This window comes from Osmerus eperlanus, chromosome 28, assembly GCF_963692335.1.
Source record: "Osmerus eperlanus chromosome 28, fOsmEpe2.1, whole genome shotgun sequence".
Lineage (NCBI taxonomy): Eukaryota > Metazoa > Chordata > Actinopteri > Osmeriformes > Osmeridae > Osmerus > Osmerus eperlanus.
The window spans coordinates 478,201-493,861 of record NC_085045.1 but is presented as its reverse complement, the minus strand read 5'-3'; the positions used below and the strand labels follow the sequence as shown (position 1 = coordinate 493,861).

The 15,661-nt window shown below is 47.8% G+C and overlaps 2 protein-coding genes across 2 annotated transcripts in view; both read left to right on the top strand.

The window, feature by feature from the left end:
* Positions 1-180: 180 nt before the first annotated feature.
* On the top strand, positions 181-2,096 carry bri3bp (bri3 binding protein). The gene is made up of 3 exons (XM_062454934.1): positions 181-884; positions 1,294-1,396; positions 1,675-2,096. Exons 1-3 carry the CDS (start codon positions 705-707, stop codon positions 2,094-2,096), a joined length of 705 nt encoding a protein of 234 aa, XP_062310918.1. The 5' UTR covers positions 181-704.
* Positions 2,097-7,917: 5,821 nt separating this feature from the next.
* Positions 7,918-15,661, top strand: part of LOC134015203 (acetoacetyl-CoA synthetase-like) — a 14,590-nt gene continuing 6,846 nt past the window's right edge. The window contains exons 1-8 of the mRNA XM_062454581.1: positions 7,918-8,190; positions 9,135-9,238; positions 9,620-9,740; positions 10,628-10,741; positions 13,098-13,195; positions 14,024-14,138; positions 14,217-14,298; positions 15,535-15,655. Of these exons, the coding sequence (XP_062310565.1) occupies positions 8,058-8,190; positions 9,135-9,238; positions 9,620-9,740; positions 10,628-10,741; positions 13,098-13,195; positions 14,024-14,138; positions 14,217-14,298; positions 15,535-15,655 (888 nt within the window). The 5' untranslated portion in view covers positions 7,918-8,057. The remainder of the gene's footprint in view (positions 8,191-9,134; positions 9,239-9,619; positions 9,741-10,627; positions 10,742-13,097; positions 13,196-14,023; positions 14,139-14,216; positions 14,299-15,534; positions 15,656-15,661) is intronic.

Sequence of the window (15,661 nt, the reverse complement as noted above, 5' to 3'; positions counted from 1 at the left end):
CAAAAAACGCCACAAAAGCAACTGCTCAGATATAGCCTATATTAGGACCACTATTTACACACGTTTGTAAATGTAAATGTAATGTTTGTCTGAAATAGATACTGAAAGAAATCTAAACAGTTAACATAATTTAAAAACATAGTTTCCAGTAAGCGTCAAAAGTCATTGGCCAGTGACAGTTATATTTTGGGGGGTTAGCTGTTTCCTGGGAAACCCAAAATGCGACAGCATAAAACGAAAAATGTGTCCCTTTCAAGGAGCTTTGCTAGGTGGTCTGTAGCCTACATATTGATAATTAAAACATCCACATGGTGGCGCTGTTTAACAGCAAACGGTTCCCACCTCCGTCACGATTTAAGGACACCTGCTGTCATGCTTTGTTATTACGCGTTGTTACATCTTAAACATGGTCATAAATACACCGAATCAGTGTAAATGTGGTCTGTAACATAAATTAAAGCTAAAAGGGAACGCGCACATTGTCAACTTCAGATAAGGGTGGGGAAGACCAAGTACTGTGAAAATATTGGTTCAAACTTGGCAACCCTAATATCTTCCTGGGGTCATCAGCAGCATCACGGCTAGAAACTCCCGTCATCACAACGAAGGAGCCATCGTCGGCCTCTGTTTTAATTTTATCCTTGATAAATCGATCCATTCTGATTGAATTTAAATTTTTTAAGTAACCTTTCTCCGTCCGTAATATGAAGGGAATCAAACTACACGTAACCGTGCTTCTGATCGTGGCTTCTGTGCTGTGTGCAGAGGCGGGCAGAAGCCGGAAAGACTCCAGCAACCAGAACAGTTTCAGAAGGGCGGCGAATGGGGTCTACCAGACACTGAGCAACATCTTTGGAGAGGACAACATCAGAGGCCTTTACAAGGTTAGTATTTAGCCATTAACACTCGGTCAACGAAGAAGATAGTCGCATAACGGGGTCGAAGATTTGCTATTTTGATCAAGTGCGCCTTGGACCACAATTCTCGCTGGCCACGGTTGCCATTTTGAAAATCTGATTGCCTTTTTCTTAACTCCGTAGGGAAAGGTTGATGCATGACATTGCGACTAAATGTGTGCTTATGAGCTCTGAGCAGTTTAAGTAACCGTGACCGACACCCCAACTGTGCACAGCGACAGCGCTGTCAGCACCGGAGCGTTTGACAGTGGCATCATGTTATGAGTTCAGTCATGTTGTTTATATCTATAAATACACTCTTGGTGGTTATTGCAATAAGTGTGCGATCTCAAATCTGCACCCGTGTGAGTCAACTTCCTCCCGTCTCCTGTTCTAGTTCTTCTCGAAGACTACTGAGCGCTTTGTGTATGGAGTCGACGCTTTCCTGGACACCCTGTGGAAGATCTGGACTGACCTCCTGGATGTGTTGGGCATCGACTGTGAGTCATAAGTGTGACTGTTAGTCTTGTAGCATGCGAGAAAACACGCGACCTCATGTCGACATGGTGTTTGTTGTGCACCTGCTTGCTTAATGACCCTCTAATATAATAACTTATTTAATTAGCAGAAGTTTATTTGAACCAGAGACCTCTTGATCTGCAGTCAAATGCTCTAATCACTGTCCCTCTTTACCTGTACTACACATGTGGTTAATAAGTCATTCCTGTAAATCCCTGTCTGAGAGTAACAGCACCACCCTCACCCCCCTCCTCCACAGCCTCCAACCTAAGCCTATACTTCAGCCCCACCTCCCTCTCCACCTCCCCGGCCCGGGCCTTGCTGCTGGTGGCGGCCGTGCTGCTGGCCTACTGGTTCCTGTCCTTGTTCCTGGGGGGATTCTTCTACCTGCTGCACGCTGTGTTTGGGCGCTTTTTCTGGCTGGTGCGCGTCCTGCTGTTCTCGCTCTCCTGCCTCTACATCCTGCAGAAGTTCGAGGGCGACCCGGAGCGGGCGGTGCTGCCTCTGTGCTTCATCATGGTGGTGTACTTCATGACGGGGCCGGTGGGGGCGTACTGGAGGAGGGGCGGGGGCGCCGCCTCGCTGGAGGAGAAGATCGACCATCTGGACACCCAGATCAGACTGCTCAACATCCGGCTCAGCAGGGTCATAGATAGCCTGGAGCGCCCTGGGGAGCTGTAGGGGAGGGGGGATGTGGAGGAGCAGGTGTGGGGTCTGGGGGGGTCTTGGGTGGGGGAGCAATACGGGGATGACAGCTGGGAGAGCTGGGGAGGGGCTTGGGAATGAATAAGGGTGAAGAGGGGGTCTAAACTATGGTCAGTGATTGAATAACTTTCCCACCTACTCAACTAACAGTAGATTTAAAGCGATAGTTCAGAGTTTCTCTGGTGGTGCATGGGTGGAGAGGAGGGATGGAGGAAACCATGGTTGATAGGGACTTCATGGTCTGTTTTTATCCTTGTCTTATACATTAATGCATAAGGAATATACATAGTTGTTATGACGCGTAACAATCTTTTCGTTCCTTTTTAAAAATGGGGATGGGTTAGGTTAGGGGATGGTGCATGGAGGAAGGGGGTTAATTTGACTATTTCTAAGTATTTAAATCCATATAGTATCACTGTTAGATCGATAGATGGTAAATTTATTTATTGCGGTTTTAGTCTTAGAACACTGAAACAGCTTTGGTCAAAATGTCGCTGTCCATATTATCTACCTAGGAAGCATCAGGACCTCTTTTTCTGTCTCGTAAAAGTGTGTGTTTGTGTGTGTGATGTGCTGGGTGGTTAGTGTGTGTGTGGGTACCCTCCTAGTGTGTGTGTGTAATCTGAAGCGTGTGACGTAAAGGGACACTGGAAGCAGTCAGCTACCACAGAGAGGCAAGGCAATCTCAGGGAGAAAAAAACACCTCCATGTGCATCTCAACCCCCCCTCACAGACACCTCAACCCCCCCTCACAGACACCTCAACCCCCCCTCACAGACACCTCAACCCCCCCTCACAGACACCTCAACCCCCCCTCACAGACATCTCAACCCCCCCTCACAGACACCAGTTGAGTATATTGCAGCAGACACATGTACTTGGTTCTCTACAGTGGGGTTGTGTTGGGTTTGACAGGTCTGTGTTCCTGTGATTGGTTCACAGCACATGGAGTGGTTAGTGTGTTCCTGTGATTGGTTCACAGCACATGAAGTAGTGAGTCTACAATCTGCAGCTGGGGTTTTTTGTCCAGTCTGTAGAGGTCTTATCAACCCACTGTAGGTGCACCCTTCTGCCACCAGGGGGCACCATCTGTTGACGACACTGCCACTACCAATGGGTTGTAACAGTCTGGCCAATAAGGTCCCAGCGCTCTGTCCCTGCAGCATGCTCAGCCTGTGTGTATTTGTAGTTATTTTGGATAGCTTTGTTGTTGTTTAGGAACTGTGATACGCTTTGATCACTCTTGCATTTGTGATTGTAGGCTTTCACTAAGTAAACCGCTATCAGATGTAGACTTATGTTATATTTACACCACACTCCAGTACTGTACCAGTACTCCAGTACACACTCCAGTACTGTAGGTAGCGGTAGTTGGTTTTTAACTCTGGTTGCCAACCAAGAACCCCCGAGGCAAGTAGGGTGAAGTGCCTTGCCCAAGGACACAACATCATTTGGTTGGCATAGCCTGACAACCTTCTGATTACTAGCCCGATTCCCTAACCACTCAGCCATCTGACTGTAGCTAGTTACTGTAGCTAGTTACTGTAGCTAGTTACTGTAGCTAGTTACTGTAGCTAGTTGTGGGCTCGTAGGCAGTACTGTTGCCAGCAGCGTTGCATGTTAGATCCCCTGAGCTTTTCTACTGCTAAGGCTGAAATATATCATCATTTTACTGTGGGGCATATCACCATTTAAGTTGCACTGTAAGATTTTTTATAATTTTTTATTGATTACAGATTGTTATCAGATTGAATGTCATTACACGCATAAAGATAATATTCCATGTAATTATGAGTAAAATATTGTATAATCGTGAGGATATGTGTAGGTTGTGATGATGATAGTTCTTTAATTGATAGCTGTAATAAAACATCACAGGATTTTGCACCTAAGAACCCAATCATGCAAGTTCCCGCCCTCAATCAGAAATCCTGATTTCTGATTGGATGCTGTGACAGGCCATCAATGTTACACAGGGGTGGTATGCATTAAATATTGTATACATTTGGGTGTCTGATATACTCAGTGTAATAGAAGATAGATATGTGAGGAAGTGGGCATGTTGTTAGGGACCCAGCAGAAGAGATGGATTCTTCTCTCAGAAACTGTCTGCCAGAGTTCAGAGACTGGGTTTAATCAGTCAAGCGTTCATGTTTGCGCTGACAGAACTTCTGATCCCTGTTTGTCCTCTACTTGGGGAAGCAACATCACAGTCAGGTGAGCCTGATCACTGTGATCCAGTCACAGTCAGGTGAGCCTGATCACTGTGATCCAGTCACAGTCAGGTGAGCCTGATCACTGTGATCCAGTCACAGTCAGGTGAGCCTGATCACTGTGATCCAGTCACAGTCAGGTGAGCCTGATCACTGTGATCCAGTCACAGTCAGGTGAGCCTGATCACTGTGATCCAGTCACAGTCAGGTGAGCCTGATCACTGTGATCCAGTCACAGTCAGGTGAGCCTGATCACTGTGATCCAGTCACAGTCAGGTGAGCCTGATCACTGTGATCCAGTCACAGTCAGGTGAGCCTGATCACTGTGATCCAGTCACAGTCAGGTGAGCCTGATCACTGTGATCCAGTCCTTGATTACACCCAAACTCTAGATCTGGTCCAAAAAACTGAAATATCTAATATATTAGATATTTTTTATGTATTTATTCATTCCTGATTCAGTTTTCATGTGTCTACTAATTCCAGATAATGTGCTGTGCCAATATATTGATATCTCAATATCAATATGATGCAATACATCCAAGTCTGGTAGTTTCCACTGCTTGACTTTCTTTGTGAAACTTGAGTAGAATATAAATGGTGTTGTTGTTTGTTTTTTTTAAACTTTTTTATTGTATACTCCTTTTATGCTTTGAAATGCTTGTTTTATATTGGTCTGTTTTCCATCCAGTAGTGTGTGGGGAGCTGGGTCCTACTTCCTGCCTTCAATGTGTTGGAAAGTGATGAAAAATGTGGAAATGGTTTTCCCGAAGGAGACCTTTTACAGTGAAAATGAGGTCCAGATTTGAATAAATCAACTTTATCACCATGTGGAAAGGGTTGTTTTTTTTTTAATGTATTTTAATTATGTGATTTGACCTGTTTTGGGGAGTTCATGCTTAAGCAAATTTGGATCCAATATGTGGCGAAACCACTAGCTGTTTTTTGGAAATACTGGACAGAGTAAAGAGACTTCTTGCACATCAGATCATTGCTCAACCCTGGCAGAGTCTTGTGTGATTGAATCTCTCTGACACACACACACACACAGGGCCTTTCTCTGTAACTGAGCTACGCAAGCCCCTGGCACAGCTAGCTTCTCAGTAACATGGCTGGGATGAAGGAGGAAATAAAATATGAATGAATGGAATAAAATGGCTGCCTAACTAGTAGGGCTGTTTACCTGTGTGTCCTTCCACCCTCCACTTCACTTTCACATATTTTGCCAAATCATACTGGCTGATGTGAAAGTCAGTATTTTAGGTTCCACATTCTGTATTCGCTCCAGGAGACCTGGAACGAAGCTCTAAAACTCAGGACTGGTTTAAATAATGTGTGTTTGAATCCAGCCATGTAGATAAAAGAGCAGATCAGGGGGTTCACTGGTGAACCTTGACCCTGCCCAGTAGTGGCGTCCAGGAGCCATTTCTTTCCTCGGTTTACCTTGGCTCGGATCTCTGCCTATCAAATCCAACATCTTTCACAAGGTGTAATCACTCCTACAATCACCTCTGCTCAAACCTGTCTGCTCCTGTCTGTCTGCTCCTGTCTGTCTGTTCCTGTTTCTTCCCGTCTGTCTGCTCCTGTCTGTCTGCTCCTGTCTGTCTGTTCCTGTTTCTTCCCGTCTGTCTGCTCCTCTCTGTCTCTTCCTGTCTGTCTGCTCCTGTCTGTCTGCTCCTCTCTGTCTCTTCCTGTCTGTCTGCTCCTGTCTGTCTGCTCCTGTCTGTCTGCTCCTGTCTGTTCTAATTTCCCTGATCTTGAATATTCAATTATAGCTTTTATGTTTAACTTTTCTATTTGTTCTTCTTTTTTGTATGTATATTTTTTTAAATAAATGTACTGGTTAAAGATAGCCTCTGAACTTTAGGTTCCTTCATGTAAACTTTCAGGTGAATTACTGAACCTTGTTACTAATTTAAGTCAGACACACCTAGTCACCTCATGTCTCATGGTTCTGTATCACGCTATACTAGCTGGCAGCTGATAACAATGTCAGACAGGAAATCAGATTTACAAACCTATGAATGTCACGCTCTTAGTCTAACTGTGCATGTTTGTAATATCACTTATTTTATATTTATTCGGGTGTAGAGCCATTTCAATTTTGAGGACATTTCTTAAAAGGGGGGTTGAACAGGTCATGTTTGCAGACATTTGATTGGGCACACCCCTAAAATGTACTCTCATTCTCGATTCTTATTGGCTGCGCACCTCACTTGAGAGCTGTCATTGATCATTGGGATAAAACGTTTTGTACGCTGGCATTCGCCGAGCATGTGAAGCGGAGAGTTGAGCCAACATAGAGGAACATTTAAACGTTTCACCTGGAACGAAACGTGAACTGTGATATGAATAATAAATTACGCCAAGTAATTACACATTTAAAAGAGACACAATTTGATTTTCTCATTGTAAATTTGCCCTTTTGTTTACACCATGTTGTCTATCGAACCGACTCTGAGATTTAACTTTAACATACAATGCGTGTGACGAAACATATGTAAGGTTTTACTGTCGTTTGTAAGGTTGTATTGTTTATCGGCTACTTAAACTCTATTCGCGGTTTAGCCCAGGTTGCAGCAGACTCGAAGTATGTGTAATTCCGTAGTAATTTCCGCCAAACCGGCTCACAACTGGCGTGTGTGTTGTAAGAAACGAATTATCACTATAATTTTGCATACACGGATCTGTCTGCTGATGTGGGACCAGCCGGCCGCCGACCAGTCAGAGGGTCTCATGTGCTGTGCCTCCTTACATATCACTCCGCTATAACATTTAGTCATTAAGCAGACGCTCTTATCTTATAACGTTGAACACACAAGGGTCACACATGGCCATACGTTTCTCCATTTGTGATCGATCAGTATTCTTCGAGGGGAGACCCCCTAGTTAAAGCGGGTCTGTAACCCCACGTTCACATTTGGATCCAAATGGTTGATTATTTTATTCTAACGATTTGGCTGAATTTCCTCATTTGTGAAGGCCAATTTAGATTTATGGAGAATATAGCTGTAGATGTAAGATATGCAGGGCAGCGGGTCCCCAGCACCAGGGCCAAGAGTCTAGGTCTACATGTAGCCTATGTGGGGGGCTACATTCTGCCGTCACGAAAGATTAATCAAAATCTCAAATCTCTGGTCCCATTTAAAAGTGTCCTACACCACTGATTTTAAAATACCCAATCTAACCTTGGATTACAAGAATAGCACACTGCAACTGTGTATAATTGTGTGCAACATAACCCAAGGCCATTCATTGCAGAGGGAATTACAACCGAAATACTGTTCGAACTATGCACTTTTGATCCTTGACATTTTGTAGGCTACTTTATATTTTCACTTTGCGAGCTTCGTTTTGGATATAAGAGCGTCTTCTGAATAGCATAATTGAACCTTTGTAATATGCTTATTTTTTATTCTTATACTGTTTCCCCCTGTTGTCATAATTATATGAATAATACTGTATGCGTTGTTATATATATATACACGTTAATTATTCTTGAAGATGACTTTATTTTTTTTGCTAAAAAACGAAACAATTGTAGGCCCCCATTTCGGAGGACACGCGGAAGGAGACACGGCAGCGCTGTGCGGGTGGGCGGAGGGTTCTGAGTTATTCCGCTGCTCCTCCTCCAGGCTGACAGTCAGCAGACGGCCCGGCTGCACGCTGTCACCCACCTAGCGTATCTACCTCCACATACACAGCCAGGTTATCCAGGGCAATCATGTCAAAAGACACGGAAGCAATGAGCGAGAATATTCTGGAGTCCAAGGTATTGTGGTATCCGGACACTAAGAAGAACACTCACATGGACAGATTTAGGACGCAGGTGAACCGAGACTTCGGGCTTAATCTTGGTGAGTAACGCTCGAGAGAGCTTGTCTCTGTCAGGACTTCTACCGTAGCACCACCGTACAGTCTAACACTTAAGATAGACTGAATCCCACGGTCAGCTACTCTGTTCCGGTGTCCGTTCAGCTACTCGGTGCCGGTGTCCGTTCGGCAGGCTAGACAGCAGTCTGACTCTTTACGTCAGGATGACTCCACCGTGGAGGTTGCACGTCTTTGGCAGTAGATGACCAGTAGAGATTAGCGCTGTTCTGTTCCTCAGTCATGGGTTGGCTGATATCCCGTAATCTCGGTCAACCAGTTTTTTTCTTCTTCATAAAATTAACTTCAATGTGATTAGAAATGGACGACTCTCCAAAAAGACGGTGTTACCAGGCAGTTGGCACCAGCGAACTCCACCTTCCTGTGCCACAGGAGATTGTAGATATAGTTAGTAGGCTGGTCGCTGGACGTAGCCTTCGCTTGGAAGAAAGATCATTTACAGGACTGAAGCATTAGCTAATGAGACAGAGACCAGCTAATGTCTTAGTCTGGAGCATAGCACAGCCCTCTAAACTGTCAGCAAGTGTTCTGTTGAGACCCCGTGTCCTCAGCATCCATGCTTACACTGCACTGCCAGAGGCTTCCTCGATGCACTCAGAATTAAGGAGATCTTCACTCCACAGTATGATGTTGCTAGCTGTGTATTTGTGTGTTAGAAGAGAGAGGGAGAGCTAAACAGACCATCCATCCATCATCTTCCGCTTGTCCGGGGGTCGGGTCGCGGGGGCAGCAACCTAAGCAGGGACCTGTTACAGAAAATAAAATGCATCTTAACTGGCCATGTTGCAATCATGGAATCGCTTGCATTGTGTGTGTGTGTGTGTGTCGATGCATGCGTGTGGAAGGTTGAGCAGGTCTGTCTGGTGAAGCCCTTATTGGTGCTGAGTTTAACCCTCCCTCCCCCCTGCAGCCAGCTATAAGGAGATGTACCAGTGGTCTGTGGATAGCTACGCAGACTTCTGGGCTCAGGTGTGGAGCTTCTGTGGTGTCACCTGCTCCCGGATGTACGAGGAGGTGAGTACACTTCACCACTCCCTCTACTGCTTTGTAGACTCACTCACACACACACACACACACACACACACACACACACACACACACACACACACACACACACACACACACACACACACACACACACACACACACTCCCACACACACACACATTTATAGTCAACACATTCTCTGTCTGGAAGCATGTAGTGTTTTACACCCACAGATCTCATGTTTAATTGGCTCCTCCCATCCTCCTAGTCTCTTAGTCATTCCTTGTAGAATCTTTCAACTCTTTCTTACCTCTCTCACTCTTTCCCTATATCTCTCATACACTTACATTTCCCCATGTCCCTCTCTCTCTCCCTCTCTCTCTCCCCCCCTCCCCCCCTCACCCTGCAGGTGGTGGATGTGTCTAAGAGGGTATCTGACGTGCCGGAGTGGTTCAGAGGCTCTCGTTTGAACTACGCAGAAAACCTGCTTAAACACAAGGACCAGGACAAGGTGGCTCTCTATGCTGCCAGTGAGTACTTCCTGTGGCTCCTCTCTACCTGCTACTGCCCCCTAGTGTTGTGGAGTTCAGAGCTCATGTAGGACAGAATCAAACATAACTGGGGCTGCATTTGAACCGTGAAATGCTGCTCGGCTTCCCAGCAGGGTTGGAGGGGATGGGAGTAGGGGATGTTAAAGGTTAGTTATCTAGCAGACACTCTGGTCCAAAGCCAGGTATAAATAGTGACTATAGAGAGTAGGACTATTCTAATGTTGGTCTATTACTTCCTGCATCAGCCTTCAGAACAGGAAGATGATCCAGTCTCAGTGCAGGGATGAGGCCATGTGATTGGACGTGTGTAGAGATGAGGCCGTGTGATTGGACGTGTGTAGAGATGAGGCCAGGGAAGTGAGTGGACATGCAGGGGTGGACTGCGCATAGAGGCCAAGATTAGATTAGATTACGTCAGATTATATTAAGACACTGCTAGTCTTCCAGGTAACCGCTCTGTGGATTCTCATATCTTAATAGATAGCCTCTTGTTAGTGTCTGGTGCGGCTGTCCAACCTACACACACGCACACACACACACACACACACACACACACACACACACACACACACACACACACACACACACACTCCTGGCAGTAATGTAATCATGGGAGCATCCCTAGATATTGCTACAGTGTACGTCAGCACAAGCTATTACTTAGAGAGATGTCTTCTAACCCTCTCCATCTCTCTACCCCCCATCTCTTTACCTCTCTTTTCCCCCTCTCTTTCCCTCTCTTCTCTCCCTCTCTTCTCTCCCTCTTTCTCCCTCTCTCTTTCCCTCTCTTCTCCCCCCTGTCCCCCTCTCTCTCTCTCCTGCCTGTCAATCCCCTCCCTCTGTGTTCTGTCTCCCTCCGCCCCCAGCGGAGGCCAACGAGGAGATCGTCAAGGTGACGTTTGGGGAGCTGAGGCGCGACGTGGCCGTGTTCGCCGCCGCCATGAGGAAGATGGGCGTGCAGACAGGCGACAGGGTCGTGGGTGAGTCACACACGCTGTGGTCAGAGGCTCCACCCCCTGGAGAGAGGAACTGTCTTGTTGTTCTGTTCTTTGTCTAACACCACCAGGAGCAGACAAGAAAGAACTACAACTTTTATTTAACTTTCATCCTCCCTGATGAGACAATGGCCCCTAAACACCCATCAGACGGACTTCTCTCTCCCTCCTACCTCTCTGCCGTCCTCCCCCCTCCCACCTCCCACCTCCTACCTCCCCCATCCAGCATCCTCACCCGCTTTGTAATTGGTTGAGCTTGGCTAGACCAGAGGCAGTATGCCCCCCCCCCCCCCCTCTGTGTGTAGAGGGCTGAGCTGGCATGAGGACCTGGAGGGAGTTAGGATGAATGAGACCATTCATATCTCTCTGTCTTTGCCTCTCTCTCTCTCTCTCTCTCTCTCTCTCTCTCTCTCTCTCTGTCTCTGTCTCTGTCTCTGTCTCTGTCTCTCTCTCTCTCTCTCTCTCTCTCTCTCTCTGTGTAGTAGACAGACAGAGAGACAGACAGTGAGGTAGAGTGTGCATGTCTGAATGTGGTTTTAGATTCAGAGATGGATGGAGATTGTGGTCCATCCATTAGCTAATTGACTGTGATGACTTTAAAGAGAGGTCACTAGGAGTGTGATGACCGCACTTCCTCCTCTAAAGATCTCTGTAGAGAAGCTGGTTCATGTGTGGAGCTCCTCACAGACAGGACCCATGTACGGGGAGAGGAGAAGTGAGTAGGGGAGGGTCACCAAGAAACAAAGAAGGAAGAGATCAATGGCATGGCTCAACACTGTAGTAATCAGGCTAGAGCAGCGATTCCCATCCTGTGGGCTGCGGCCCACTAGTGGCCCATTAGGGTAATGCAGGTGGGCCGCCAAACCAATAAAAAATAAATAAAAACCGAAATAATTATACTGTTAAAACTGTAAATTATTATTACAATTCTTACTAATTTTTAAATGATATTTTGCCTTTAATTCATCATGACTTAACGCCAGTAGTTAGACAGGTCCAGTAGTGAGACAGGTCCAGTAGTTAGACAGGTCCAGTAGTGAGACAGGTCCAGTAGTGAGACAGGTCCAGTAGTGAGACAGGTCCAGTAGTGAGACAGGTCCAGTAGTGAGACAGGTCCAGTAGTGAGACTGGTCCAGTAGTGAGACAGGTCCAGTAGTGAGACAGGTCCAGTAGTTCGGCTTGGCACATTGTCGGTAGCCCCCCCAAAAATAACAAAGGAAGAGGAGAGATGTGGTTGTGTTGAACACCATCACAGTGCTACTACACCACTACACACACCCCACAGGAACACACACCCCACAGGAACACCATCTTGGTGCTACTACACAGTAGTAGACACACTCAGTGTAGATTAGATTACAGGCTTTGTGTGTGGTACGTGTCCTTGTCCCTTCAGCTGATGGAGGGTGCTCTGTCTGGGAGCACTTAGCAGATGAAGACACTCAAGGTTTATAGCCACTGCCAAGACCCCCTCTCTCCTCCTCTCCTCCTTCTCTCCCTCCTCCTCTCTCTCTCCTTCCGCCTCCTTCCTTCCCTCCCTCCTCATCTCCTCCTGCCTTCTCTTTTGGGACTAGCCCTATACACTCATAGTCCCAGAGGGAGAGAGACAGAGCCATGGCTGAAATAGCTGTGCTGTCTTGTGCTGTACTTATACAGACAGACAGCTTAGCTAGGAGGGGCTGGTTATCTACTGGTTATTAGCACTTTATGAGGGCAGTTATGTGTGAGTGTGCTTCCTTATGGCCTAGGCTGGGCTGGGGGGGGTGGGGGGGTGATAAAACAGTGATACAGAGACCACTGTGTTCCGGGTGGAGACCAGAGGTGGGGAGGGGTTGTGTTAGTCATGACTGATGTAATGGTTACTAACATCCAACCTGTGTGTGTCATCCCCAAGTGAACCTAGCTGTGAGCTAACTTAGCAGCTTAACAGATCACGAGGTTAGCGGTTAAGATACCTGCCATACACCCTAATCTGTCTCTCTCTTCCACTCTCTGTCTCTCTCTGTGTCTCTCCATGTCAGTTCAGTTCAGAAAAGGCTTTATTGGCAGGAAAGTCTTTTGTATTTATCACCAATTATAATGAGAACAATGATTGTACTAAGCAGAGGAGGAACAACATAACATAATTTAATAATATTGACATATTTAGACAGAGCAAATCACATTTATTTATACTATAAAATTAAGAGGATAATAAATTCAATCCTATCCTCCCCCCTCTCTCTCTCTCCCTGCCCCCTCTCTTTCCCTCCCCCCCTCTCTCCCTCCTTCCCCCGTCTCTCCCTACTCCACCCTCTCTCTCTCCCCCCTCTCTCCCTCCCCCCTCTCTCCTCCCCCCCAGGCTACCTCCCTAACGGCGTGCACGCTGTGGAGGCCATGCTGGCAGCCTCCTCTATCGGCGCTGTCTGGAGCTCCACCTCCGTCGACTTCGGGGTCAACGTGAGTCTGACCAGATCCTGTCTAATACACGTCATCATGAGTTAAGAGTACTGGTCTCACACCGCCCCCCTGTGGCCAGAATAGAGAAGTGCAGCTCCACCAGTCACAATATTTAGTTTCAAATGGATCGTGCCAACATATAACCACATATAACCAACCAAAAGTGCCAACATATAACCACAGCTAGCACAACTACACGGCAACAACAGCAGTCACAAAGCGACCACAGCTAGCACAACTACACGGCAACAACAGCAGTCACAAAGCGTCAAGAAAAGGAAACAACAAGTTCAAGACACAGTGACAACAAAACACAAAATCTAAATCAAAACCAAATCTACCAAAGTGAAGCTACAGTGAAATGGACAACACATATTACAAATAGAAGGAAACACTTCAAGGCTGGTCACACTACACTCAGGTGTTCCCTCATTTCATGGCACTCTTTAAGAAATCGTCCAGATAGGGGGGCTGTGTGTCCCTCCCCTAAGAGCACTTTCATCTTTTCATCATCAGACAGTGTGTTGAACAATGGTATAGGGGTTTCAAATGTATTAAAGAAATGCTGTCTGGTATTTCTGTATTGTTGGCAGTGTAGTAGAAAGTGCATCTCTATCTCTACCTCACCTGTCGTACAGTGACCACATACTCTGGATTCTTTTGATAACCAGGTTTTTTTTGTGTCTGCTTTTTTCAATGGCTAGACTGTGGTCACTGATCCTGTACTTGGTCAGGATCTGACTCTGTTATATCTTTGTTTTGGTTTTGGTTTGTTGAACAATTTGGTTTTACTCTGATCTCTCTCTCCTCTCCTCTCCTCTCTCTTAGGGAGTGCTGGACAGGTTCTCCCAGATCCAACCCAAGCTCATCTTCTCGGTCAATGCTGTGGTCTACAACGGCAAGACCCACGACCACATGGAGAAGCTGCAGAGGGTGGTCAAAGGTGCCGACCTCCCCTGACCTCTGACCCCTAGCCGGTGCTGCTGTGTGTGTGTGTTAATGTGTAATGTAATGTCCCCAGGGCTGCCGGACATTGAGAGGGTGGTGGTGATCCCCTACGCCAGACAGAGACATGAAACCGACATCTCCAAGATCCCACACAGGTCAGCCCTCTAGCCAGGGGGAGGTGGGGGGCAGACAGGTCAGAGGTCAGCCCTCTAGCCAGGGGGAGGTGGGGGGCAGACAGGTCACAGGTCAGCCCTCTAGCCAGGGGGGGGTGGGGGGCAGACAGGTCAGAGGTCAGCCCTCTAGCCAGGGGGGGGTGGGGGGCAGACAGGTCAGAGGTCAGCCCTCTAGCCAGGGGGGGGTGGGGGGCAGACAGGTCAGAGGTCAGCCCTCTAGCCAGGGGGAGGTGGGGGGCAGACAGGTCACAGGTCAGCCCTCTAGCCAGGGGGAGGTGGGGGGCAGACAGGTCAGAGGTCAGCCCTCTAGCCAGGGGGAGGTGGGGGGCAGACAGGTCAGAGGTCAGCCCTCTAGCCAGGGGGAGGTGGGGGGCAGACAGGTCACAGGTCAGCCCTCTAGCCAGGGGGGGGTGGGGGGCAGACAGGTCAGAGGTCAGCCCTCTAGCCAGGGGGGGGGGTGGGGGGCAGACAGGTCACAGGTCAGCCCTCTAGCCAGGGGGGGGTGGGGGGCAGACAGGTCAGAGGTCAGCCCTCTAGCCAGGGGGGGGTGGGGGGCAGACAGGTCAGAGGTCAGCCCTCTAGCCGGGGGGGGGTGGGGGGCAGACAGGTCAGAGGTCAGCCCTCTAGCCAGGGGGGGGTGGGGGGCAGACAGGTCAGAGGTCAGCCCTCTAGCCAGGGGGAGGTGGGGGGCAGACAGGTCAGAGGTCAGCCCTCTAGCCAGGGGGAGGTGGGGGGCAGACAGGTCAGAGGTCAGCCCTCTAGCCTCATTCCTAAACAGACTGCTGGCTGTGAATGCATGTTTGTGGTGTGTCGCTTCAGTAGAGGGATGACCTGGCTGTCAGCCTGATAGGGTTTTTTGTTATTTATCTCAAGATTTCCTGTGTTTCTCTTTCCTGTGTTTCTCTTTCCTGTGTTTCTCTTTCCCCACACCTGCTCCACCAGTCACAATATTTAGTTTCAAATGGATCGTGCAACCAAGCCTTTTTATTACTCATCTCTCTCTCTCTCTCTCTCTCTCTCTCTCTCTCTCTCTCTCTCTCTCTCTCTCTCTCTCTCTCTCTCTCTCTCTCTCTCCTCTCTCCCCTCTCCCTCCCTTCCATCCACCTTTCTCCCCCTCTCTTTACTCCCAATTCTCTTTTGCTAACTTTCACTCTCTCTCTCTCTCTCTCTCTCTCTCTCTCTCTCTCTCTGTCTCTCTCTCTGTCTCTCTCCCCCCAGTGTGTTCCTGGAGGACTTCCTGTCCCAGGGCTGTGAAGGAGGCCAGACTCCCCAGCTAGAGTTTGAGCAGCTGCCCTTCTCCCACCCTCTGTTCATCATGTACTCCTCTGGGACCACGGGGGCACCC

Bases quoted from the DNA above. Each gene is read 5' to 3' on its own strand.
- bri3bp (XM_062454934.1), top strand. From the start codon at position 705: ATGAAGGGAATCAAACTACACGTAACCGTGCTTCTGATCGTGGCTTCT. The intron at 885-1,293 runs GTTAGTATTTAG...CTCCTGTTCTAG, and splicing joins ACATCAGAGGCCTTTACAAG to TTCTTCTCGAAGACTACTGA. The intron at 1,397-1,674 runs GTGAGTCATAAG...CCTCCTCCACAG, and splicing joins GGATGTGTTGGGCATCGACT to CCTCCAACCTAAGCCTATAC.